Below are 27,546 nucleotides of genomic sequence, written 5' to 3' on the forward strand. Positions count from 1 at the left end.
ACAGCTGTTGACTAGAGCAGTGAAATCATCCATCTTGTCTGCAACATGAACAAAATTAGTGAAACTCCAATAGACCCCCCTATTCTCTTAGAGAAAAAGCGCTTGATAAAAACTCAATGTATACAATGACAACCCCATTAGGCAGACTCATAACACAATTGCTGTTGCCAGCCCGCTTAACTTTAGTGCAGTTTCGGAAACAGGCCCAAACCCCTCCACTAGACGTGTGGTGGACTAAAGGGTGGTCAGAATAGGCAAATGAAAAATTAACTGCCCTAACACATGACACACCTCACAAATTCAAAAAAGCATGAGCACTGTTCTGCATGCTCAGGAAGACAGAAAGAAATAGAGGTGGCCCCACATGTAGACCACCCATCCAACAATCAGGATTGAATGAAATGTTCAAAATACCAGAGTCGGCCTCATCAGACTAAGACGCATGACCTACAATCCACTTCCGCCCCAGTTCGACCTAAAAAAACACACAGATCGTGACCACCTACTTTACAAACCAAGACGTTAATGGGGTGGGGGTTAATGTCAATTCACCATTTAAACTGTAGCCGATTGTGTTGAATGTTGCATATTCAAGGAACTACATGCAGAAATGTTACATGCACAAAAATACAGGTTTTGAAGAAAAACAAAAGGAGCTTTTTCAAGTGTCTACAAATCTTTAGAAGTTATCTAATTTAGAAGTTCATGAAACTGCAATTTTCCCCAAAACTCAAGAAAGTTGTATGGAGAAAAATTGAAATGTTTTCGAAAATACTTCATAAATGTGCATGGAAAAATCTTTATAATTGTTCACAAAAGAGATCCGCCACCTCTTATTTGCACATTGGTGACTTCTAATAGTATTTGTGAGGAATCAAGTGAACCATGGAATTGGAGTGCAAACCATCAGAACTGCCTTCCACACTGGGTGATTATTTATTAAAAGCAGTCATTTGTGAGCCAAATAGAAAAGTAAAATGCGGTACCACCACCTCACTCGCAGTGAAATTAAAGGGGTGCAGTTAAATGTTTGTTTGGTCACCCTAGATAGCTAGGCCTTTTCTAGAGGGCAAGGTGTTTTTTTCAAGGCTGTGTTGGTAGCATTTGGATAGCTAGCTAACATATAAATAGTTGGGTACATTATGGGTGTACTTTAGCAATGAACAAAAAGATTTCACAAAATACATGTGGACTGGTTAAAAAATGCAGTACATATATTTTCCATTTAACAGATATAAACTGTCACCTTTTAGTATTGACTTAGGTGTTTGCCATACATGTTGTAACATGGGCCTTTGTAAAGCACATATTCACACCATTTGGGCATCTTGGAATTGAATAACAGAATGTTATTGTTACTCAACTCAATTGTATTAAACTTATTAACCACTGGATAATGAAAGGCTAGAGGCCCCGTTAAATGACTTGGCAACAGACCCACCACACTCTGCATATTGGTCTAGGGGTGTACATGAAGGGCCCTGCAACCCCTGCGTTGCAGGGGGGAGGGTGACGCTTCAGGGAGATCTCAAACCTCCCGGGGGCCCCCTTCCAGTCCATGGACAAATAAGTTCTGTGAGTTACGGGAGACTGCGGGGCACCTCATCACATTCTGCAATGGGGCCCCATCATTTTGTGTTACTCCACTGAGTTGTACTTCCCGCAGGTGAAACAAGAGGGTACATCTAGAATGTATTATTTATGCACACAACCTCATGTGCTCATGCATTGGCATTTCAGTCTCACAGAATCGGTGATAATATTATCAGACTTCACTGGCCTGATGAGATAAACAGACAGGGACACGATGTGGACAACCAGCCAAAATATAGAAGGGAAGAAAAATATAATTCCCCTGGTAAAGCTTTGATGGGCACACAAATGTATAGAGGTGCAGGAAAGGCATCCCAAGAGCAAGTGCCCCCCCGGGGAATATGAGGCACCTTACAACAGACCTGGAAGAGGCGGGCCAGGGGTAGCATCCTGGCTGTGGGATGACCCCTTATTGGGATGGTAGGATTGGCTTGAGAGGTCCCCCCAAGTTTAGTGGGACTGGTAGGCTCATTGGGGCTCCTGAAGTTTGGGGACAGGAGTATTGCAGCAAGAGGCTGGTGATGTGCACAAAAGGAGAGCCAGGCAAAGCCAAATATAGGTGAATGATCCAGTTGCTACTCAGGGGGTATTCAGCATTGTCGCGGCCATGCTTGTTTGAAGTGGTGATGAGGATGAGCAGAAAAGGGGCCAGCTAAGGGCAGCAGGAGTCACACCAGTGCTGTGGGCAGGGACAGTCCATAGGGGAAGAGCAAGATCAGAGGGGCACCTTTGGGATGCTGGGGACCATGTCTCTGTGAGACATGGGTTCCAGGGGTTGGGGGGGGTCAGGGTTGCTAGCACACCAGTATTCTCCTCTTTTTAGCAGGTGGAGGAACATCACCAGTTTCCAGACTCGGTAGAGTTAGGTGCAACTGAAATGCACTGAGGAGAAGAGAAGGTCTGGTCCAGAGTTGCTCGCCAGATGCTGGCATGGGATCCCGTCTCAGCCAGCACAAGTAGGTCCAGAATAACCTTGTTGGCTCCAATAGCGGGTAAGTTTGGGGTGACCTCCAGCAATTTTCACGCAGATGGAGGACAGGTGGCATATGGTGGGGTTCATACAGCTCCTCTGAGCACTGGGTGTAGGCTAATGCATCAGAGGAGCCAAACAAGACCCATGCACTATAAGCAGGAGAAGCTAGTGTGGGCCAGGCAAGAAGGCACCTTTGGGGTGTCAACTTTGGACTACGGGGAGGAAATTCTCGAAGAAGGCAAGGTATAAGAGGATGAGGGTATGGAGGAAAAGGGGACAGAGGAAAGGGTGGGGTGCTAATAATGTTTTATTATCATGCTCATTTCAGGTGTGGCATCGGGCAGTCATGGACACTGGGAGGCCACTGGCTAGGCAGCAAGCACCTGCATGGGCACTGACCTTAGAGCCAGGTAATGGCAATGTGGCAGGTAAGGACCCAGCTTTGGTATCCATGGGTGTGGATGCAAGATGCAGCGCTGTGGGGTGGGGTGGGTGACCTTTATTTTCTGAGGTAAGTATGTGGCTGACATGGGAGTGAGGTTGGACATGGTGACCATCCCAGCTACAAAATAGGCAGAGAAGGGAAAACAAGGAAGAAAAGGGACAGGCTGACGGCTTTGGGGATCTAAGGGGATTACAGGGCATAAAGGGTGAAGGGGGTAAGAAGGAGGGGCCAGAAAGCAGGGAGCTGAAAATAAAACATCTTTCCTACAATAGAAATGACAAAGCCTTTGGGGAAACTCCCAATGCTAATTACAAAAGTAAAGATATGAAAAGGGGAATACGTGGAGATGCTTAAACTTCTTCATAATGAAGTGTGTTCAAAGGAAGGGTCAAAGGAAGAAGAATATGAGCTGGTCAAGTGGCCAAAGGTTCCTCAGACCATTGAGAATTGAAAGGTGGGGTTTCTAATATACGCCAGCATTTATTGTGAGAAATTTCCAGAATGCATCATAGCAATGTTGAAATATAAGGATGTCATACACAAGGCTCAGCTGACATTTGGAGGGTATGGCTGGGCTCAGAATGATGAAGAATTTAGGGCAGAACTAAATTTAGATCCTGAGACCAAGTGGGGGGAGTTGGACACTGACATGGGCCTTGTTAAATTTGGGAAGATGGTTTCCACAGCCAGCGGCTTGCCAATAGTGTACAAGTGCATTCACTGTGCCCCACCTGAGGTGGGGTGGAGCAGAGAAACAAAGGTGTAAAAGGGTTCAAAGAGGCATGCTGGGATTATAATAAGGGAATGTGCACTCAAGAATATTGCAAATTTCGGCATAAGTGTTCTAAACGTCCTGGCTGGCAGGCACTCATACATTGCTTCGGGAACACAGGGGGTTTCCATGGGCAGCCCGCAGGCCAGTGGCATCCGTATGCAGACAGACAGAGATTACAACAGCCTCCACAGCAATTCTCAAATTGCATGGGTAGATGACACAAGAACCTGCAGGTAAAGGCTCTTAGGCCAGTTAAGTTACATAGATTAGAGTACTGGCTGGACTTCCTTGACTGCCGGGTAGAGGTAGGGATCTTGAGGGAAGGTTTCATGAGGGGGCGTTTTGCTAGGGGTACAAGAGACCCAGGGTTCACAGGCGGGAGGATAATTTGCACTCAGCTAAAAGACATACAGACGCAGTGCAGGACAAGCTTGACAAAGAATTTGCAGAGGGAATAATGGCAAGACCATTTGAGGACTGGCCATTTGAGAACCTGATTGTGTCACCAGTAGAAGTGGTGCCTAAGAAGGAAATGGGTCAGTTCCGCCTAATTCAACATTTGTTCATGGCCCAAAACTGGGTCAGTCAATGATTTAATTCTTGAGAATGTGGTCTTGGTATCATAGTCATCTGTGGATGTGGCCATGTCCTTGGTGGTGGAGGCAGGGCAAGGAGCCTTGATGGCAAAAAGTGATGTGAAGTCAGCCTTTCCACTACTCCCAGAGCACCAAGAGGATTTCCACTTTTGGACACACACTTTGAAGGGAAATGGTATGTGGACAAGGCACTACCAATGGGTTCTTCCATATCTTGGGCACACTTGGACTGCTCCAGCTCCTTCTTACAAATGGCTTTCACCTGGCAGACAAGTCATCAGCTCAGAACAGATCATCTAGATAAGTTCTTTGTTGTGAGGACAACTGGCTCGGCAGACTCCCAGCTAGCGCTAGCTAGATTCCAGGAGCTCATGGGAGACTTGGAGGTTCCGCTTGCACCAGAAAATATAGCAGGCACGAGTATAGTCTTGTCCTTCCCAGGTGTTGAATTGGACACAGATCACATAGAGGCGAGTCTACCACAAGGCAAGAAAGAGGTTATGCTAGCTTTAGTGTCAGGCATGCTGACTAAAGAAAAGGTAAGAGTGAATGAAGTCCAAGTACTGCTGGGTCATCTCAATTTTTTACTTGTAGAGTAGTCAGGGCAGGTAGGAGCTTCTGTAGGTGGCTAGGTTTGGCCCTTGTGGGGGGGGTTCTCTTCCACACCACCATGTATGGTTGTCAGCTGGAGTTAAGGAGGATTTGAGGATGTGGTCCTTCTTTCTGAGGACTTTCAATGGTCTCCCATTAGCCTGGTAGGAAGAGATGGAATGGAATATGCAGATATTTCCTGATGCTGCAGGATGACAGGGATTTGGGTTGTTTTGGCAGAGAAGGTAGTGTGCAGAGGAGTGGCCAGAACAGTGAAGGCCTGAAGGCAGAAGCATTGTGTTCTTGGAGCTTTGTCCTCTGGTTTTGGCAGTCACGCTGTGGGGTGCAGAACTGGCTATCCAGAAGGTGTTGTTCCAGAAGGACAACATGGCCGTGGTCCAGGTGGTAAACAGACAGTCGACCAGAGTTGAGCAGGTGCTGAAGTTGCCCAGTAGCTTGTGGAATGAAGTTGGCTGAGCTGCGCTGCGAGCGGGTAGGGGTAGTTTTACAGCGACAGCATCCAAGGTTACTGCCTTCTAGCTCCTCACTATCTTGTGCAAGGCACTGGCGATCTTGGGTCTCTTCTGCTGTCTTTGGAACGTATTCCTTCAGAATTTCCACAGCAACAGAGGCAGGGAACCACAGATGGGAAAGAGAGCACATCATGAAATTGCATTGATTGTCTTCAGATTGTTTTAGGAGATATGTGCGCATTCTGGTAGGTGCAGGTTCAGTTGCGGATGGGGGAGATTTCAACTTGGGTGCTGGACGCTCCTTCATCATAGGGCAGAACGACAGGCAATGTAGAGAGGGATTGGGTCCACTTTGAGTTTAGAGCAGCATGGGATTTCAGTGACCTAGAGGGGAAAAGGGGGGCATGAGATGGTGTGAGCTCGTAAGTTGCTTGAACTGTATGCTGGTGGGGAAAATGCCTAAATGTGTTGGTCTTCCACTTAGGAGAAAATGACTTCGTTCAGGAGAAGGGAGTGGGACTCATGAGGGCCATGAAGCAGAATTTGAGACTATTGGATGCTCAGTGACCTGGTTGCTTTGTGCTATGGACTGAGTTTCTGCTGCATAGGCACTGGAGGGACATAGTGAAGCCAGCAGAGGTGGACAGGGCTCAAAGGAAGATCACTAGAGTGATAAGCTATTTTTGCAGGGTCTTGGGTTGTGGCCGAGTTTGCCACACAGAAATTCAGTATGGCAATATGGAATATTTATGTAGTGATGGTCTATATCTTTCAAGGATATGTATGGAGTTATATTTATTGGAACTGAAAGAAACAGTCACAAGGATGTTGAACTTACAGAGATGAAAGGAGAGACAAAACAGAATTCCATGGGGGAGCAGAAAAAGTCAGGGTTTTCCTTTTTCTGGGTGGCGGTGGGATGGAACGTTTTTATAGAAATCTACAAAGCGTGTTGTTGAGTTACATTGGTAAAACATGAAGAATGGGAAGGTAGGCAGTAAGTTAAGGTTAAGAAGTACTTGGTCATAGGCTAGTCATTTAGACTTAAGATTTACAATTGTAGGCTAGAGGGGTAAGTGAAAAGTTAGAAATGCTTATTTAACAAGGAAATGCTTATCAGGAGGGGTCTTTTGGGTGGAATGGTTTTGTCTGCATCATATTTCCCATGTGGTCTTGTGGGGCATCCGAACGTATTGAGGTCTGCCCCCTGGGGTGTTTTCGGAAAGAGGTGCAGTCAGAATTGATTGCCTCTTTTAGGCTACATTAGAGCCCAATAATGCTCAATATACAAATAATGGGGCTTCCTTGGGCTATCATTTTAACATTTGGTGACCTGGTGGCTGGCGATCGGTCTTCACTGATAACTTCTTTCCAGCTCACCCATTCCTTAGGTTTTACTGGTTAGGGATATTTTTGTTTTCTTTATGGCATTCTTGATGGTTCGTTTTGGTGGAACAGGTGCTTATGCAGGGTCCGTTTGTTGAAGTTTGTCGCTTGAGACAGGTGCATAGCAGTGGCATGGAAAGTTTTTACAGATGGCTACAGAATGTGGTGTTGAGTTATATTGGTAAGACACGGAGAATGGGGAATTAGGTAGGAAGTTAAGGTTAAGAAGAAGGCTAGTCATTTAGAGTTAAGAATTACAGTTGTATGATGGAGGGATAAGTAAAAAGTTGGAAATGCTTTCCTTTTGTCTTTTAAACCATTTTCATTGATTTTTCAGAAGCATGACTCGTTATAGCATACAGTTCCTGACTTATCAACAGAAAATCCCACTTACTGTACATTCAGTACCCATATGTTCTCATATAAAACTTGTGCCATTGTATAAATGAATACCATTACTAAGAACACCCTAACCCTCCCACTTTCCTAACCATCTGTGCATCTGTGTTATCTATCACTTATGTGAGTAATCTTATACCAAGCATGTGTGGTTTAGGGGGCATGCATTGAGGAAGACGGTCAGTAAGACACTCATAGAATAACCCATTTCAACAGTTATTGAACGGATTCTGAGCTAGGAGCGAGATTTTCCAGCTGTTGATTCGTAGGTTGTAACATGGCTTCCCATGCCCGAAGGTCATCAACTATCTTATTATCTGTGTGAACACATTTCACACAAAGTTCCTCCGCAACAGCCCATTCATTCACATCTCTGAAGAGAACCAGTGGATAGCTAAATTATGTTTTGCTAACGTGAGGCAGAGGAGGATACATTTTCTGCTAAGTGCTTTTCTTCCCTGGGTGGGTATAAGGCTTAATATAATCTGTCTTACATTTAACTGAATGTGCCATTCCGAGGCCCTATTGACGTCATCTAACATGCGTTCCCAATAAGGGAGCAATTTCGCACAGTTCATACAATATGCAGGAAGGTGGACTGAGGGACATTACAACGGGGGCAGACATCATGGCGAGTGATCTATATTGCGTGCAACTTCAGTGGAGTAAGGTATGTTTGGTGTAAAAAATGATATTGCATTAACCAGAACCGGGCGTTGGAACTGGACAGTCTCACTCCAGTGTGAATCTTTTCCCGGTCTTTCTCAGATAGAGGGTCTCAGACCATTGCTTCCCAGCAGGCCTGAACCTGCAGCGGAGAGCTAGGCAGATCATCATGCAGTGCCCGATAAACATGAGACAACAGGCGTCACACCCCTGCCATGAGTAAGAGTGTGGAGAGCGTAGCAGGCGACAGGGGCAACCAGAAATGTGGGCCATATCTCCCTTGCCGTCGCCAAAATTTTACTGTATTATTAGAATTGGCCTTGCCCTAAGTGGAAAGTGTCAAACGCCACCGCCATCTAGATAAAGTGTCCCCCCAGGTAAAGATCCTCGAGGATGGTGCAACCTCTCTCTTTCCAATGATGAACAGACATAGATTCTGCAATTTTGCGAAATGGGTGCAGGGACCAAATAAGCATATCTGGGATAAAGGGAGCACAACGGATAACCCTGGTGACCGTGCTCTCCCATATACTAGCTACTTGTTGAACCAAATAAGGTGTGTCCAGGGGCCGACTAGTTCCCCTCATTAAGAGGGACAGCAGTTCCCCTACCTCACAGGAGCCTTCCAACAGGTCCCTCTCCCAGGAAGCATCTGACGAGAGCCAATGTATTGCGCTTTGCAAATGCGCCGTCATATAATACAGGTCAATATTTGGGACCTCCAACCCCCCTTTCTCCCACGTGCTCTGTAGGGTGGAGAAGCGGACCCTTTTACTCCAGTCCACCCACAGCAAGTCAGCTATAAAACTGTTGATTTTCCGGCAGTACTCTCTCAGGATCACATAACACTACCCTTGTAGGGTAAAAAGGCAAAGAGGGAGTATGATCATTTTTGTTATAGCGATTCTTCCCATGAGAGACATAGGCAGTCCCCACAGAATTTTACAGGAGCTTGGAGACCCACTATCGCTCTCCCTATATGAAAAGATTGTGTCGGATTCCCAGACAGTGTGCATCAGTGATTTCTCATGGTATCACCAACTGTGCGAGGGATTCGAGGGCCAGGCCCACCAGTGAGCCCAGAGGGAACAGTTTAGTTTTGGAGGGGTCAACTATCAAAGCTGAGACTCTCTCAAAATCCTGCAGTGCCGACATAAGATGGGGCAGCGATACCGTTAACAAGTAGATGCTTATCCGGAAGGGTTATTTTGGGTGGGAAAGCAGGGGTGGAGAGGGTAGGTTTTGGTCAGGAAATTAACTATTAGTGAGGAGGTAGCTTTGTAAGGCTCTTGGCCTAGGTCTGTGTTTGTTAATGTGCACCTACCTCAATAAAGCTGCTTCTTCCACACATATAAGAAGGCAGTTTTATCCGCACCATATTTCCCAAAAACTTAATATGGCAAGATTAATGTTCATTTGAACCGAATTCAATAACACCTTGTACGTTATAGCTCACATAATCACAACGTCTTGCTGTTCAAGAGAATGTTTTTAGTTAACATACTCGTCTATTTTACTCATTATTCTCTATTGTTTACCTCCATATCATGTCTGTCAGCAAACACAATTTTATCACTACTGTACTGATTTTCACTTTTAATGTTTTACATTTTTCATTCTTAGGTAGTTGTATCGAGGTTTCCTGCTAAACAGATTTTGGAATTAATCGTCTGTTAGAAAGTAACCGAAACAGGCATAAAATAAAAACTCTACTCACAAGCTTTACGCTCTTCTTTTGTTCTTTGCCTGAGACCACAAATCGAGCTCAGGCCAAATGTTACATCCTGAGGATATCATTTACAACACCACATGAGCAGGCGGCTTTTCTTTGATAGTTTTCATTAGTATATCCTCTAATAGAAGGAGTTCTAGTTATCATGGGAGATACAACATGATGGAAAACCAAGCTTTGTTTCTTTCTTTATTTGTGGTTCTTGTTATAGCATTTCTATACTCTGCAAGGGCAGTAAACACTGCACAGTTCACGGTTGAATAAACAATGATTGGAAGAGTACAATAGTATACAAGGGGAAAAGCTATATAAAACAAAATGGTTAAGATTAGACAAAAAAGTAGGCCTCTGATAGATCCATCAAAGTAAAATCTAAGGAATTAGCTCATATGAAAGTGTATACATTTAAATTGGATTAACTAAATTGTCTTTGAAATTAGAGTTGAAGATTGGGAGATTGGGAGCCAGTCATGTATCCTTAGGGAAAACATTCCATTTCTTGAGGACATTACCTGAGAATTCATGCTTAATGGCGGAAGTCTTTTAGAAACGCTGCACCCCTATCATGCATTTTGTTGGTGGGCCTAACGTAGGGATTTAGAGACAAATGTATCAAACATTTTTGCGATCGCAAAAAAATGCATTTTGGTATGTATCAAGTCCAATTTGCGATTCGGTAACTTGTTGTCGAATCGCAAATTGGATTTGCAACAACTTACTGATTCGGTATTAGGAAGGGGCGTGTTAAGGGCGTCCCTTCCTAATACCGAATTGCAGAGGTATGTATGATTGTTTTGTGACTGTGATTGCAGTCGGAAAACACTCTCAGTTACCACCAATTTCAAATTGGTGGTAACCCATTCGCAAAGGGGAAGGGGTCCCAACCCCTTCCCATTTGTGAATGGATGGAAAGACATTTTTTAAGAGCAGTCAGTGGTCCCGCGGACCACTGCCTACTCTTAAAAAAATGAAAAGAAAACCTTTCATTTTTCTTTTTTAAATGCATCCCGTTTTCCTTTAAGGAAAACTGGCTGCATGCACACAAAAAAAGATTGCTTTATGTAAAAGCAATCACAGACATGGTGGTCTGCTGAGCCCAGCAGGCCAACATCCCTGTGATTGTTGCCATTCACAGTGGGTCTCAAATAGAGTCCTACCTCATGAATATTGATGAGGTAGGTCCATTTGTGAGCCCTTGTGAATCGCTACATGAAACTCCTGGAGTTTCATACATTCCAATGGAGATTACTTAATTGCGATTCACAAAAAATCTAAATTTGGTAATCACTATTGGAATTAATAATACATCTGGCCCTTGGATTCTAAAGTACTAGGGAGAAGCAAGAATTTGTGTACCCTCCTAAATTCATTACATGAATTTAATGTGCCTACCTGTACATTACCACTTTCCTACCAAGACACCATTCCTACAGCATAATTCTTCAACCAAGCCTCAATCACTGTTTTTAACAGTAAGATGGTGCCCCATGTCCAAACACAAACAAATATCCCCGGCTAGTAGAAGGAAGCTATAGTGCTCATTTCCCACCACAGAGATAACATACCATCTCGTCCTTCCTCGGCTCCCGCCTCCTCAACCATGTGATCCATAGAACTGTCAAAGGTTCACCAACGTCTTTTACTCTTTGACGAGAAACTTCATATCTTCATAGTTTTACTCAGATATTCTCAGTCCTACTGTGCATTCAATAACTGAATTCAATCTTGTTAAGTGCAACGACCTCAGGCACATGATATATAGGCCCATATTTATACTTTTTTAGTGCAGCATTTTGCACCACTTTTGCGTCAAATTGCGAAGCAAATGCGGTGCTAAAAAATTATAAATATGGGCCATAGTGCTACAAAATCATGCAAATGCAAAATAATATGCAAATCTCACAGCACAACCAGATTTTACTTCAATTGTTAGGAAAGTCTACCCAGAATGGGTAGACTTCTGCAGTATCATTTTGTATATAGGTCACGGTCTCACCAGATTTGCTTTAAATCTGATTTGAATTACAATATCCTCAGTAACTCAGCAGATCTCATAACTTTCACTAAATGACTCCAGTCGAAACACCAGGCATAAATGAGGAAAGGCATAAATAGGAGAATTAGGGCCAGAATTATTGATTTCTCTGGTAATTCCACATTTGTAAGGGGGCTCTCAGGGTACACTTGCAATCCTCGTACTGGTGACACCAGGGGAATTACTACTAGAGTTACTAAGGGATACTATTTGTTCTAATAAGGAGGTCCCAGGTGTGCATCAGTGCAAACTAGTCATCTTTGAGAAGACATTTGTTAGTAGAAAACTATTGTTTTCCCTTTGCAACCATAGGATACTCATGGGATGCTGAAGAGGAGAAAAACATTATAGCACATTGTACAGACATCTTACCGTGGCATTGACCTGCAGCTGGTAGGCCTGTGCGGTCTCATAGTCAAGTGAACTCATCACCTTTACAATTCCACTGAATCGATCAATACTGAAAACAGTGGAGCTCGGCTGGAAGGAGTAGAGTACAAAGCCACCTGTGCCCTGGTCAGGGTCCGTAGCATTCGCAATGAATACCGGGGTGCCAACTGGAGTATTCTGAAAGAAGCCCAGCGAAAAAGAACAGATGAATACGTAAAAAACACAGAATGCCGAAAAGCAGCTGAACTTTTAATCAGAATAAAAGCAGTGCTACTTTCATTAAAAAAAAACTAGTGTAAATCTTACAGCACAAAATCCAAAGCAATATTCACAGAAAGTCAAGCACATAAACTGCTATATGCAAATTCAAAGAATGTCTGCGTTTGATATTAATGTAAAGCCTATTGCTTCATACATGCTGCAAATGACAACCAGAACTGTGTACAGAGTTAAGATTGCTTGAATGTTACGAGTAGAAGACACACCCAAATATTTACATCGATGAGCAGACCTGCATTTCCCGTTGGGTGGGGTGACCTGCACGTTGCAATAGGAGGGCAGACGCATGATCTGATGGGAGGACAGATGTTCATTACAACAGAGGGAATCTCTGCACATCACAGTTGGAGGACAGATCTGAATATTACATTTGGAAGACAAATCAGCACCTTAATCTGAGATGGCAGACTTGCATGTCACGACTGGAAGGCATACCTAGTCTTATTGCCATAGACGCAAATCTGCAATCAAAATTGGACAGTCTGCCACGGTATAGATCACAAACCCTCATTGAGAAGCAAAACCCTCCAAAACTATTGAGTTCCGAGAAAGAGAACATGGCGTGGCACTATTTTTTATAGGATTGGCATGCATCAGTTTAGGTTCATCAGCATGCCCCATAGTTACTATAGCACTCTTATTTAAATGACTTTCAAGAGACCTCTTCTTTGCCTTATATTTTCTGATAAATTCAGTATCAAAGATCTGAGTAGTAATAATCCCTTTTATTGAAAGTAAATTGCGACTTCAAGTGTGTAGCAATAAGCCTTCAGCAACAATTTATTTTATGATTTTTTTCTTGGTATTTGACACAAGAAGTATAATACTGATACTGAATATATATCTCGGTAAACCACAAATGTATTAGAACTAGAGTTTTTTCAAAATCTTGATTTAGTTTCTGACCACATTTTTCTCTCATAGCATAACTAACATACTCATATCTAGGAACATCTCCTAAAGCTTTTTAATTGCCTGCACAATATTTCCTCATTTTATTGGACTGAGATCATGTTAGGGGTCAGTTATGCTGGTTCAATTTGGTAATCATAACCTCAAAGTTAGAAAAATCAGTGCATTCACTCACTGAGTTATCAGCTATAAATCACAAGCAATCTTCGAATCCAATTCTTCCCTGCACAAGGTGCACCCTACTCCTCTTATACCCATAGAAAATGATCAGTGGATAATTTAATGATGCAACTAAGCCCATGTTTCACCAAAAAAGAGTCTTTCCACAATCATCTCTGCCTCTGTGGAACTATGGGCCAGATGTATCAAGCAGTTTTGCCCATTCTGTGTCAATGGGAAAATGTGTTCGTACATATGGCCCTATATTCCTATCTTGAAAACACCCAAATTCTTGCCACCTACAGGCCTTGTTCATACCACTCATATGTATGTAACATCGTAACACTGGAAATCTCAAAATATCTTCAGGTGTGCTTACAACTGATCATCCTATTCCATGACTGCTAACCATATTTTAATCTTGTGCATTCAAATTTGTTGAACAACTAATAGGACCATCTAAATGATTGAGATAGAGGAATCAGACGGTGATAGAACGTCTAGAATTTAGTTAATCAATTTAGCACAATATATTGTCAAAAAGACAGACAAACAATAAGCATGTTGTGGAACTGTTTAAAATGAACTCAGAATGTTTCACTAGAACTGAAGTCAATTAATCACAAACATCTCTACAAAAAAATCATCAAGAAGAAGGGTGTCATGTGACATTGCCTGGTTTCATCTCTGTCACCCCTGCTGTTCAATACGAATTTTAGGCTTCTGGCCCAGGTAACTGAACATGACAAGCTTCAATTGCAAAAGCTTGTGGACATCACCAAGCTCAATCATTTGCTTACCTTGGAAGAAATCCATGAGACTAGGTTAATATGCTCTCTAGATGACTGAGCATGGCATGGCTGTGTATTGCAATGTAATCTACACCAACTTTTCCAAACTCTCTAAGAAGTGGAGAATGAATCAACACTGCTGTTCTTATATTTGAAATGGTGTAATCAAATGAGATCCACTCTAAAAGTAAGTCAGTGGTTTTAACTAAAATCTACAGTATGTTTCTTGTCCTTGCACTGTTCATATTGGAATCATTGACTGGGAAACCTGAATAAGCTGGCTTCTGACTACACTCCAACCAGAGACCTCCCAACCAAATGCAAGGCTTTCTAACAGAAGAGGCCCACACAACTAAAGCAAGAGGTAAATCCTTGAAAGTACCAGGCCCTGTTACATTACCAGGGTAGTCCCTGAACACAAGCCCAAATACTTCCTTTGCAAACAGGTAAGCACTAATAGGTTAACTTACCAGCAGCTTGACCAGTAAAAAACAAGAGTTTATGATCAACTTAGCTATCTCAACTTACTTGGAGAGACTGTGTGATCAGCATGTTAGAAGCTTGTCAGTGACTATGCAAGTACAACATTTATTTTTTGTGACGTACTGGTACACTTTCCTCAAAAGTGAGCACACACAAGATATTCACACTGTTATTTTTTATGTTTTATGTAAATCCACTCGTAGTGCAGAATGTATGAAAACATATTGAAGCCAAGAAAAATACAGTATTGATTATATATTAATACACTGTTAAAAGTATGACTGCAGGCAACATATTACATGGTGGAAATTATTTTCCCTAGTACTGGCCATTAATCCTATTAGTTCTAAATGTGTGCCACTCAATGCCTTGAGCCAATAATCAGGACCTGTGGCATCATAAATTGGCAGAGCTCTCACTCTGCAATTTACCCTACCATTTATAGTGAATCCATAGACTATCCGAAGGTGCAGCTCAGTAAGATCCTCTGTATGCTACCATTTATCTATTTTTCCATCCACATGAGGTTCACCTGGTAACAGTGGTGATAGTGCATCCTCTTTTAGAGTGGGTCAAACATTAATAATTTTTCCTGCTTCGATCTGCCATGCAAGGTACGACAACAAACAATGACCATGTCTCGCAGAGAGAAAATTATCTGTGTTTCAGGTCCAAAGATACTTTGATTTGGCTTTAAGGGGTGCTTCTATATAGGAAAATGAAATATTGAGCAGGCTGACAAACAGTAGTTTGTACTCTGTACTTTTCAACTGTACCTGTAATGCATCATTTTCACCTACAGAAGCACTGGAAGCACAGAGATCCCATTTAGCAATGTTGTGAATATTTAATCTCCAGCTGCCTTGGATTCATTATACATTTTTCTTTTTATTGCAGACTCTCCTCTCTACTCCGCCAGCCCCACAAACCCCTCCTCCTAACCACCACAGTTCCAGTCTACAAGCCCTCTGTTTACGACTGTGGCTTAGCAGGACAAAATTTGGAGCACCTAGGCTTTCACTACATATCACTAATCAGAACGAAATATGGTGTGATGTCAGTATATAATTTGACCAAAAACCTTCAAAATTATCTACAAAAATATCGCTGAGATGTAAGTTGGTAACTAATATTGAGCTGTACTAATGCTGAATTAAGGGCACAGATGGGCAGATGGATCCACTATTTGTTCATTTGTATTTGGCTTTATTTTCTTCGTAGATTATGGATCAGCAGCAGAAAGACAATGAGCCAGAAGAAAACGAGCCAACAAATGATAATGAGACTCAAACAAGAGGCTTTTAAGTGGTCCCAGCTCGGTCACTCCTCGTGGTAGATGCTGGGCTTCTTGCTTTTTATATTGTGCCGTTTTCTATGCATGGAACTTCAGAAATGCCATAGTTTGTTGAAATTGACCTTAAAACAGGATAGTGAAAAATAAAAGGCTCTTTGGAGATTACTTGTGGCATATACTTCACTTCTGAGAGATGGTGGTATTTACCAAGACTGGCCAGCTGTTATATTAATTTCATATGGATCCATCCTAAGTTCAGAGTAGACACACTAGCAGCAGCTGCCAAGTGTGCATCAGATCCTCATATCAGCTGGAGCGTAATGCCTGGATGGGTACTGCTCCAGACAGTTCTCAGTGGCCGTGTTCCCACACCCAGGATTGTCAGGTTGAGGAAGATTGGGCAAGGTTTTAATGGGTACACAAATACACCATATAAAACCACTATGGTATAAGCCATAGGCACAGTGCAGAGGCCCTGTCCAGCACCCATCTAACCCCCTTCCCCAGCAGCAGTGTAGCAAAGCTCCTTTAAGCAGCCCCACAACCTGCTTGCCCCAACACCCTCCTCCACCCCCATCTCTTGACCAACATTGGGCCACGCTCAAACCTACTACCTCCTAGATCAGGTGATAACCTTCAAAGACTGAAGTAAAATTCACAGAATGAGATAAAACCAGTCGTTTTGTACCCAGTTGCTACACGCCCTGCGAGTTGTGTCCTATAGAGTTTGGGGGTGGGGGGAAATATCAGAAGTCATGAATTCCCCATATCCCCCTCATCCAAACACCGGGATCCCGTAATGAGGCCCTTCCTGTAGATTAGGTTTAAAATAACTGAAACGATTCTTACACTGGTTATAGGTGTGCCAGAATTCATAAATTATATGCAAACCATTTCTGAAGTATTTCTCTACAAATAAAATAATAACAATTAGCTGTTAAAAATGCGTAGTCGTTTTATGTTAATATAACTATGTACAATTACATGCTAAAACTGAACACCGTGGTAAGGAGTAAGCAACAATTGAATTACATTGAAGTGGAAAGTATTTTAAGCCATGTTAAAATAAGTGTAACTAACTTCCTTAAAACAAGTGGCAGACTGCAACCAAAACAAGTCAATCACAAAATTGACTACAAGGACACCAGATTAACTGTTTATTGACTACTATGGATACTTTAGTTTATAAGGAAGCTATTTCATGTTTTGAAGTAGGATCAAAAGAAAATTTGACAGATGCTTAATAATCAGTGTATGTTTGGTATTCCTGTTATATTATTACTCAGCCTTCCTTTCTGACAAAAAAGGTTCATCACAGATAATCGACAAAGTTACAAGTATCACTTCATTAGGTCAGGATTTTTAAGCAGTCAACTAAAAGAGAAATTGAAGATTAGGACCAGAAGTGAAAAAGGTTCTGCTTAGTCTGACTATCAACTGTATAAACTATATATAACATCCTTACACAATATCACTCAGGGGAGGCACGTAGGGATGTGTCTCTTCCCCAGGAATGTATCGCTCCCCCAGCACACATGCTCAACAAATGTAGCCACAGACTTGGTCTAACTATTAATGCCACCATTCAGCACCAAGAAAAATGCATCACATAAATTCATTTTTTGATTTCTGGTAATATTTTTGTTCAACATTAGTAGCTTCATAAAAACATATAGGACCATTTCTATAGCAAGCGAGGTATAGGAAATTGTAATTTTATTTTCTTCCGGACTTAATTGGATGCATATCCGGAGAAATATTATATACTAAACTTACATTTGACAATATTAACTATAATCTCTGAACTAATTCTTCTGTATGTTATACCACATCAGTTGGTAGAACGGCCGACAAAGTATGATTATCTACGTCTGTGCACGTACAGCAACACATTGACTGTTGGGGAGAAAAAATGGCATTATGTGGGGATAAGGTCAATGAAAACTCCCACTTCTCCCTGGAAAAACAATGCATTATATAACAATGGTGTACAGCACGGCTTGTTCTCCAATATGTCTTTGAAATATACCTGTAGATGGTACTGAACCTGTGATAAGGAACGAAGCAGGATCCTTTCACCTGTGGTAAAGTCGGGTTCTCACGCAGATTGAGAGGAGCTCTTGGAATATGAACCCGAGGGTCATTGCAGGACTCTAAATCAGAGATTAAAAGGCTTATCCAACTGTATTCTTATCATTCAGATTGCTCTCTTCTTGTCCATCGGAAGCATGCCTGGGCAGTAATTGGTTCCTTTAAGCCAGGTATGCCCTCCAGTATTTTCTCTTGTACATATGGGTTTTGGTTGAAAAAGGCCTTTCTTGCCCTAAGGATGGGTGTTTTTTTTTTTTTAAACACCGGCCCAAATCGCAGCTACTCCCCGGGGACTGCATGACATGTAGAGGCTGTAGTAATGCGGATGAAACCATTGACCATCTGGTTTGTCTGTGCCCAACTCTACTAAAGGAGCGTAGACTCTTGCTCCGGAGCAAAAGGGTTGCATTAGGAGTCCGCTCCTGTCGACAAGCTATTATCCAGTCTCTGGACCCTGGCAATCCAATGATAAATGTGTTACTGACCAAATTTATTAAAATTGTACGATCTAAATTTAATGGCACTGTGAGCAACGAACACGTCTAGTTGGAATCTTTCCACGCTCTTGTCATTTTGCTCACTATTGGTTAGGATGAGGAGCTCTAACGGTATAAGCTGATGCTTAGCGCAATTACTAATTCATGCACCATGCACCTTAAGGCTGTGCCTATGTATATTGCCTTGTGTTTTATGTGGGGTTTTGGGTTGGGTGATTTGTATTTTATTTATTATTGGGAGAAACGTCTTTTAACATGTCGCATGCGCAACTTATGATGCGCTTTTAGTTTGAATTCAGAACTTGAGGGTATTTATTTTGATTGTTTTTTTCTTTTTTTCCTTGTTCATTTGTATTGGATTTTATTATCTGTACAATAAATTACTACTACTACTACTACTACTACATTGCAGGACTCCAAGGCTGTGACTTTGACAGATCTCTTCCATACAAAGAAAACTATTTTACGGGTCAGCAGCTGGTTCACCAGCAGTGGGTCCGAGGCGACAGTTCGATTCATCTGGCCCTGGTCAAGACCAAGGATTCCATTTCTGCGTTTCAGCAGGATAAATGGAGCCTAGATAACAGAGATGCACCTGAGAGACCGAACAGGGCTTCGCCTAAACGTTGCAGAAATATTGCTGTATACCCATAAGCTTCAGGGAGTGAAGATCATGTGTTGAGCTTTTCGCTTTAAAATGGAAGCCCAAATAGACACAAAACATTTAAGCATTCGTTTTCATTTCAGGCACATTATGGCCCATATTTATACTTTTTGACGCTAAACTGCGCTAACGCAGTTTAGCGTCAAAAAGTTTTGCGCCGGCTAACGCCATTCTGAAGCGCCATGCGGGCGCCGTATTTATTGAATGGCGTTAGCCGGCGCAAGCAGACCGGCGCTGCCTGGTGTGCGCGAGAAAAACCACGTACACCAGGCAGCGCCGGCGTAGGGGGAAAATGGCGCATGGGCGTCTTAAAATGGGGCAAGTCAGGTTACGTCGAAAAAATCGTCGTAACCCGACTTGCGCCATTTTTTAACGACGCCCATCCCCCATCAACATGACTCCTATCATTGTAAAGATAGGAGTCATGCCCCCTTGCCCAATGTCCATGCCCAGGGGACTTCTGTCCCCTGGGCATGGTCATTGGGCATAGTGGCATGTAGGGGGGCACAAATCAAGCCCCCCTATGCCAAAAAAAATTATTAAAAAAAAAAAAAAAAATACTTACCTGAACTTACCTGAATGTCCCTGGGGTGGGTCCCTCCAGCCTTGGGTGTCCTCCTGGGGTGGGCAAGGGTGGCAGGGGGGGTCCCTGGGGGCAGGGGAGGGCACTCTGGGCTCATTTTGAGCCCACTTGTCCCTTAACGCCATGCCTGACCCAGGCGTTAAAAAGCGGCGCAAATGCGCCGTTTTTAGCCACGCCCACTCCCGGGCGTCTCTTTTGCCCGGGAGTATAAATACCACGTAAAGGCCTGGGAGTCATTTTTTAGACGGGAACGCCTCCCTTGCATATCATTAACGCAAGGAAGGGGTTCACGCTAAAAAATGACGCACATTCCGGGAACTTTGGCGCTATACGCCTCTAACGCCATAGTATAAATATGGCGTTAGTTGGCGTTAGTTTAGCGTCGAATTTGCGTCGAAAAAAACGACGCAAATTCGGCGCAAACGGAGTATAAATACGGCCCTATATTCCAGAGAACAAAGTGGATTTATGTGGCACATAAGACACCATAGTGGTTGTAACTCTGCCAAGGAATCATCCTTCTGCTGCCATGACGATGATTGCAATGTCATGCCATGCTCTACGGTCTGGGCTTGATGCAAGATTATGATACAGGAACACTGTAAAAGAAAGAAATGGTGTCAAATTGAGGGAGCCAACATTTTGGACCCTACTTCAGCCTCACCTGTTTAACACAAATAATATGCTCAGGTTTTACATTAATAGGAGGACCGGGCTGATTCACAAACTTAATCTCTGCACTTGTAGGTACGTTTTGATAGGAAATGTGGAAGGGACACAGGGGAGTTGCCAGAGAACTGAGCATGACCACTATGAAAAGTGTTCCAGCAGGGCCTTTGTCCACTCATTGCCACCTTGAAGGGGCACTACAAACATTCTTCATAATCTCCGTGTCTGTCTCCTTCAGCATCTTCCTCAAGACTTCCTATAGCAGAGTCTCCAGTGCGTTCAGACATATCACTAATTGGACACATAGCACTGTGAGGGTGAGCCTCTTAGCAGAGCATTCAGGGTCTCAATTCATTCTTACAGCTGCAGCAGTAAATCAGATACACATCTCTGGAAGATGGTAACCTTCTTCAGCTCTGTCTGTACTTTCTCAGTCACATTGTCCAGTGTCAACGTCATACCAATAACAAACTCTTCCTGAACTTTTCCTGTCAGTTCTTCCAAGTCCTATTCCATCTCGCACACCCATCTCCCTTGAGTCAGTCTTCCCTTGTATGTCTTCCTGTACATTGTGGAATTACACATCAATGCCTTCTACCACACCTTACATCTCAACATTCACTGGGGAGTTCTCGGGAACCTCAATGTACCTCTTCTTGGAGCATGTAATAAGAAAAAGGAGAGCTTGTGGTTGCTTTTACGGTATCCTGTGATTGCGCTTCGCAGCACTGGACTGGGTATTACCGAAACAAACTCACCTCACAGGTTTCAATGAGGCCAAGATTGGTGGACATTGGAGCTGAATCAGAGAAGTCAGCCACAGCAAGTGCATCTGCGGTCACCGTGAGAGCGACTTGCAGCATGGAGAACCTGGGTCTGCCGATGGTGTAGAGAGTGCTGAAAGCAAAGGGTCGAGGGTGGTGCTTCAAGTCACAAGGAAGGACTTCGGCACTACACCGCTCTCTTTTCCCCAGTCGTACAACAACCTCTCGAGGTGTGCAGGCTGAGCGTCGGGCTGTAGTCATCCTCCTCTGAGAGAGAGCCTGGCGGCCCTGCGGAAGCGGCAGAGCTAGAACTAGGCGTGACCTTAAGGGTGGTCTGGAGTGCTCTCGCTCTGCTGCTTCTGCCCTTTGCCCTTTCATCCTTCTGGCAATTTGGGGACTTAGCCAGGAGACCTTCAGGAGTTCCTGAACACCTGCTGGCTGCTCAAGAAGTAGAGGGCCAGATAGACCCGTATTCTATAGTACCCAGAGAATCCAGAGGAAGCTGTGCACAGTGAGCAGGTGTATTCCCTACCCACATACAAATTAAAAAGAAGGCTCTAGTCACTTCCTAGTCACCTCCCAATCAACAAACTTTAATTGAGACTGTATTGAAGTTGCATACTAAGTCCTCTTGGAGGTTTGAAGCCTGCGACCCCCCAAAAGCAGTAATTGGGCTGTTGCACATGACATCGCGCATGGTGCTCTAATTCTGGTGCTTTCATTTAGGAGATTGGAATTCCTTTGCTGCTCTGTTGCTCCAATTTTGGGTAAGCTTAGCCTTGCCTAATAATTCCTGAAATAAAGTCTTGCACAAAACTCTAATAAGCACTGCAAATCTTCACAATCAGCATACCCAGCATATTCAGCTTACCCAGCATTACTTTGAGACATACAATGCATACAATCCAGGACACACAACATGCGACCCATGGAAGCAGCCAGGGTGCATGTGCAGCACCCCCCTTTGCTCTATTGCAGCTCTTTTCCTCTTCCCTTCCCGGCCCCCTTAGACCATTGCTGTGCCGCCATTCTGTTGTGCTGTTCTGTGTTGTGATCTGGCCTTTTAAAAACAATTGTGCCCCCTTGCTCAGTGCTCCCCTCACGTCTCAATGGGAAGGTGAGGTAAGGTGTGCAATGGCAGTGGGGTCGGGCCTTCATAGCACTGCTGGTGGGCAGCTGGCAGTCAGCTAACTGGTAATCTAGTTGTATGGTAGATAAGGAGTGTGGATGAGGAGCAGGAGGAGAGAGGTGCAGTTGCGTGTGCTGGGAGGGTCGCATGGTGGCCCGGATGCAGCTTATGGGTGTTAGCCTGTGTATTGCACGAATCAATTATGCTATTTTTTTTAATTAGTGCACAACGCCTGATGGTGCCTAGATTGACATTCAGGCCTACCTTGGGGTACAATATCTTCTCCAGTTGGGCCAGTGGGCTCTCAAGGTGCACCAGCCAATGTTTTATATAGAGCTTCCCATACCCTTCAGGGAGGGCCCTATATAGTTTTTTGGCCTGTCAGTGCTTAATTTGTAATGTAATGTGCCTCCTTCTCTTTCTCCTTTCCCCTTGTGTGTTTTTTCTCTCTAATGCTAGAGGGGAAGTCTGGTGAGGGATAATAAATTCGGGTCCTAAAAAAATGCCAGTGGACCCAGCCTGCAGCCTCCAGCTCAAGTTAAGCACTGTCTGGCTTGCTTTGCCCAGGCACCCTTGAGCCCCTAAACACATCATGTTCTCTACTCTTTGCAGAAGTTAGTACGATTGCCTGTGGACTTCTGTCTCAGAGTTCTGGATGCTCCCTGATCCCACATCAAATAAGGTGGACCCTCGTGGGTTGCCAAAGTCATCTTATTAGGTCTCTGCACTCCAACCTCGACTCAGTGTGTAGGTTATGAGTGAATGAAGGTAGTCAGTCAGGTTTCAGCGGCTGCAACTGATGCTCCATATAGCATTTCCTTATGCTCCACAACTTCTGAAAGGCACCACAGCAGGAGCTGAATTTCATTGCCTATGGAACGAGAATTGTGATGCCACACCCACCTTGGAACCCATCCGGCCCTGTTCCTTTGTTGTAAAAAAATAAAAAAAGCAATTTACAGTTTCAGAACAATTTCTTTATATTTGTTCATTGCAATACTTGGGAAAAACGAATGTCAAGAGAGCTTAGTGAGTGTTTTTTTTTGTGGTGACATGGTGATCAATACAGTGGACTTGGGCCTTGAGTTACTAACGATTGTACGGGTTTTCGCATGGTGCTTTACGAGCCCTTTTAATGTTAAATAAATTGACACAATGTTTTACACTTTGTGCCACGCAAGTGTCCTTGCATACATTAGTAAATAGCCTTCTAAATGGTTGACTTTTTCACGTTAGATCTTTGGTGCCAATGAAAGTTTTGGCACTTGACCAGAAAACTATATGATTCATGATACATACATCTCGATGTTCCACAAATGAAAAATTCTGCACTATGAAAATGCCGAGGAGTAATCTCTAATGTGAAAGACTGCAAATAAAACTAGGGGTTCATTATGGATTATTGCCTTGAAAAAGCACAAAACTGCTTTGCCCAGATATACTATTAGTTTTTTTTTGTGCTGAAAGGTTGGTGCTAACAACACAAAAACATTTTTCCCATGTAGCACCAAATTTCTATAAATGTATTGAAAGAGAGACTAACAAAGAAGAAACAGAAAAAACAGTACTAACATTCCAGACTACACCAGACCTACTATGGTGGAACAACCTGCCTCTGTGTAAAATCCTAGAGACAAATGAATGGACTTGAAGCAATAGGAGAAAAGGGACATTGTATGGTTTCCTGTGTCCTTGCTACATCTAAATGCAACTATATTACACATATTAACGGCCTGATTAAGACTTTGGCTGTCCGACCGTCGCACCGCCAAAGATGCGGGGATGAGGCCACCATCAAGCCTGTGGTCCCTATTGTATTACGATGTTTCCACAGGGCTGACCGGGAGAAACATTATATTATGACTGTCCTTTCCTAGCACTGGCACACTTTTGGCTGCCTAGTGCCTACGCAGATGGCCTTGCATCGTGTTGCAGCCAGGATTATTTGTGGGCAGGAAAGTACATCTTCCTGCACAATAAATAATCCTGGAAGGCATTTTCCTCTTTTTCCATGTGCTGCAGAATGTAGCACATGGAGAAAGAGGAAACAATGAGGAGAAATAAACATATTTCCCCTTGTTACGCCTCCCACGGGGAGGACTAGGATTTTGGCACATTCCCAGGTCTACCACTAATGGTAAATCTGGGAATGCACCAAAATACATGGGTGGATGCATGGGAACACCCAGGCTCTACCCATGTAACATCTCCCTGGACCAGAGTAAGGCAAGGTAGCGAGTTGAGCTGCCTTGTTTTATTCCAGATTTATCAAGCCATGCGGTTTGATAAAACTCACTTAGGATTTGCATTGCCCTTGTGCCCCCTTGCATGGCACAATGGTGATGCAAAACCTTAATAAATCTGGCCCAATTTTTTTAGCTACATCTGAAGAATTGCATGAATATACCCCAGGAAGTGCCAACTTGTGGTGTATTTATGATAATTTTTACATATTAATAATAGACGCATCGATTATGTTAATTCACTATAATTCCAAAATTAATTGGTAAACATTTGGTTTCGAAGTCCATAAAAGCTTGGGAACTGTGATCCTCAGCATAATGGAGGCAGTGTCAGTGAGTGTGGGAGTGGAGTAAGATGTCTAACTAAATAGAACAAAATATTTTGTAACTATCATGTCTAGCACCCACTTTAAATGATTAAAAGCTACAAGTTAAACTAGGTAGACCACTCCTTTCCTTTCAACGTGGCACTACTCAAGGTTGCCAATAACAGTGCAGGAATTGAAAATCGTCACCAAGAAATAGGGAAACTCTTTTGATAAAAAAAAAAGGGATATGTAATTCTCAATAGATGCCGCCCGCTTTGTTGTGTTGCACATAAGGGAAGACTGCCTTAAGCAGTACAGGAAAATAACTTTCAACCATGTAGAAGTATAGAAGTAACATTTCCAGACCTTTGGAGACATTTTAAGATGGCCTTATGTGGGTAGCTGTACCACCACTTAGTTCTCTATACACCTTTTATGTATGTGTGCGGCAAGTATGTGGTATTTATACAGCAAAATCCTTGACAATTGTGTATAAATGCACAGTGTTCTTTAGTACACCGTGCGATCAATATGACTTCTTCTAGGGCTGTTATTCAAGACCATAGGCACTAAAGTTGAACCTGTTTTATTGCAAGTGCGAGTCTAGGTAATGGTGGTCATCGCACATCTCATGACTGTCCACTCAAGTAAAGCAGTGTTATCTTGAGCACTTCTACTTCTGAGATTTCTCATCGGCAGAACAGCCAGCTACATGATTGGAAAGAAGACATTCTTTGAGCAGCAGTGCAAAGTATGTGCACAATGGTGGGCTCTCAAGCCCAAAAGATGACAGAAAGTCAGGAGAATGATGCATGACCACGAAATAAGATGATGAGGCTAAGTTTATGACAACAAGACAATCCACATCCCTATATTAAACAGCATAGATTCAATGACAATGTGGTTTGTCACAGATATTTGAGATGTGTCACCTCCTTGACTCATGATCCCACCAAAAAAGAGTCTATAAAAAAACCGGAAGGACACTATTATTTCACATATATTTATGTGCACCGTCTCCAAAGCTATTACCACTAATGTATATTTTAATCAAAAATCGATCACAGCTATCGATTGAGAAACCGCCGATCGGTTTTTCACACCATTTGTAACCTGTAAACATTGGGAGTCATCACATGTGCTTTTTATTTCTTTAGAACTCGTTGCACTCAGTATTGCCTCTAATTCTATTTTCTAACTGGCCTGTGGAGGCTAGTATTTTTACTGCGCACTTACTTTGATGAGCCAAACCATCACTGAACCCCCTCTTAAGGGTGGCGAAAAAATAAATATCCCAAGTCGGTAGTAGAGGTTTGGTGAAAGGGAACTACAGTCTTGGTATAGTACTATATTGTTTTCGGTTTTGAAAGTTAAAACCATAAAAGAACATAACATACATATAGGTACAGTAGTAAATATACAATATACATGTAGATGATCAATTATATGTAATAAAATTATTAGTCAATAGCCAACCACAACCAGAGCTAATAAACCAGAATCATAATGCCACTTTACTGTGATTTAAAAAATGTGAAATGAGCTAGACACCGAGGGTATTCAATCGAAATTATTCAAAGTGTAGTGTGCAATGAAATTAAGAACGAATACTGCACGCACCTAGCATATCATTTACAGAATATTTCAAATAACAATAAAAGATAAAATAGGATGTTCACTACATTCATCCTAAAAGTGCTAATCATGTTTTTACATTTTTGCAACTGTGGTGTACACTAAATATTTAGACAACGGAATCCGAACCCATTCTGTGTTATCGCTTTTTTAATATTTGAAAAGCGTCTCTTAAATGTATTATAGGCAAAGTATGTCAAATAGGAATGATCCAGGTCTTCCTCAATTTAATGTAAAAGGGTCCAAAAACCTAAAATGCTCCTCTGATTTAGCGCTAGCCTCACATAAAAAGCAGGAGGTTGAAGCATGGTATTCCGTCCATCTGCTTTAATATGTTATACCAGCAGGATCCGTATCGGAATTTTTAAAAAATGCATCTAGCTTCAAGTGGTTCAATTCTATCTAGAAACAACTAAAATCTCGAGTTGCATTTATGAAGAAACGTCCCAGTTAGAACACCGGTGTTTGGTTTAAGCAGGCGATTCTCTTGGATATAATTCCAATATCTTGTCTTCTTGATCTGCTCAGGATTATCCCAAGCTTCACATAGTACCAATTTATACATCCAAGTTTTGACATGTCTGAGGTAGGGCATTAGCCTAGTCTTATTTTGGACTTTCACCTCTAGGAGTGCTTGCTTGAGGGGAATCAGGGAATTGCCAGTCCAGACCCTACACCAATTTTTCAAGGTTTGCGACATGCATTACATTCTTTAAACCAAGATCTTGTCACATTGGTGTAAAAGGGCACTTTGGGGCAGCATACATATAGATCTTATGAACCCATTTTCAGTTTTTCCAGTCCCTCGTTTGGTCTGTGCTCCAAATCTCCGCTCTATACAGAGCTGCAGCTAGCCCTTTGCATGGTACATTTCTAAGGCAATGATATCGGGCTATAGTTTGAATTATTTAGTATTTTCACTACTGTTGACCCTGCATGCACTTGAGTCTTGTCTATTTGAGGTGCCCAAGATAAAGTACTAGCAATTCTT

General features: G+C 42.8%; 1 protein-coding gene across 1 annotated transcript in view; it reads right to left on the reverse strand.

The window, feature by feature from the left end:
- Positions 1-27,546, reverse strand: part of LOC138301758 (cadherin-23-like) — a 1,629,754-nt gene that overhangs the window by 1,225,981 nt on the left and 376,227 nt on the right. The window contains exon 5 of the mRNA XM_069242267.1: positions 12,037-12,231. Coding sequence (XP_069098368.1) covers positions 12,037-12,231 — 195 coding nt within the window. The remainder of the gene's footprint in view (positions 1-12,036; positions 12,232-27,546) is intronic.

Source organism: Pleurodeles waltl, chromosome 6 (genome assembly GCF_031143425.1).
Source record: "Pleurodeles waltl isolate 20211129_DDA chromosome 6, aPleWal1.hap1.20221129, whole genome shotgun sequence".
Classification (NCBI taxonomy): domain Eukaryota; kingdom Metazoa; phylum Chordata; class Amphibia; order Caudata; family Salamandridae; genus Pleurodeles; species Pleurodeles waltl.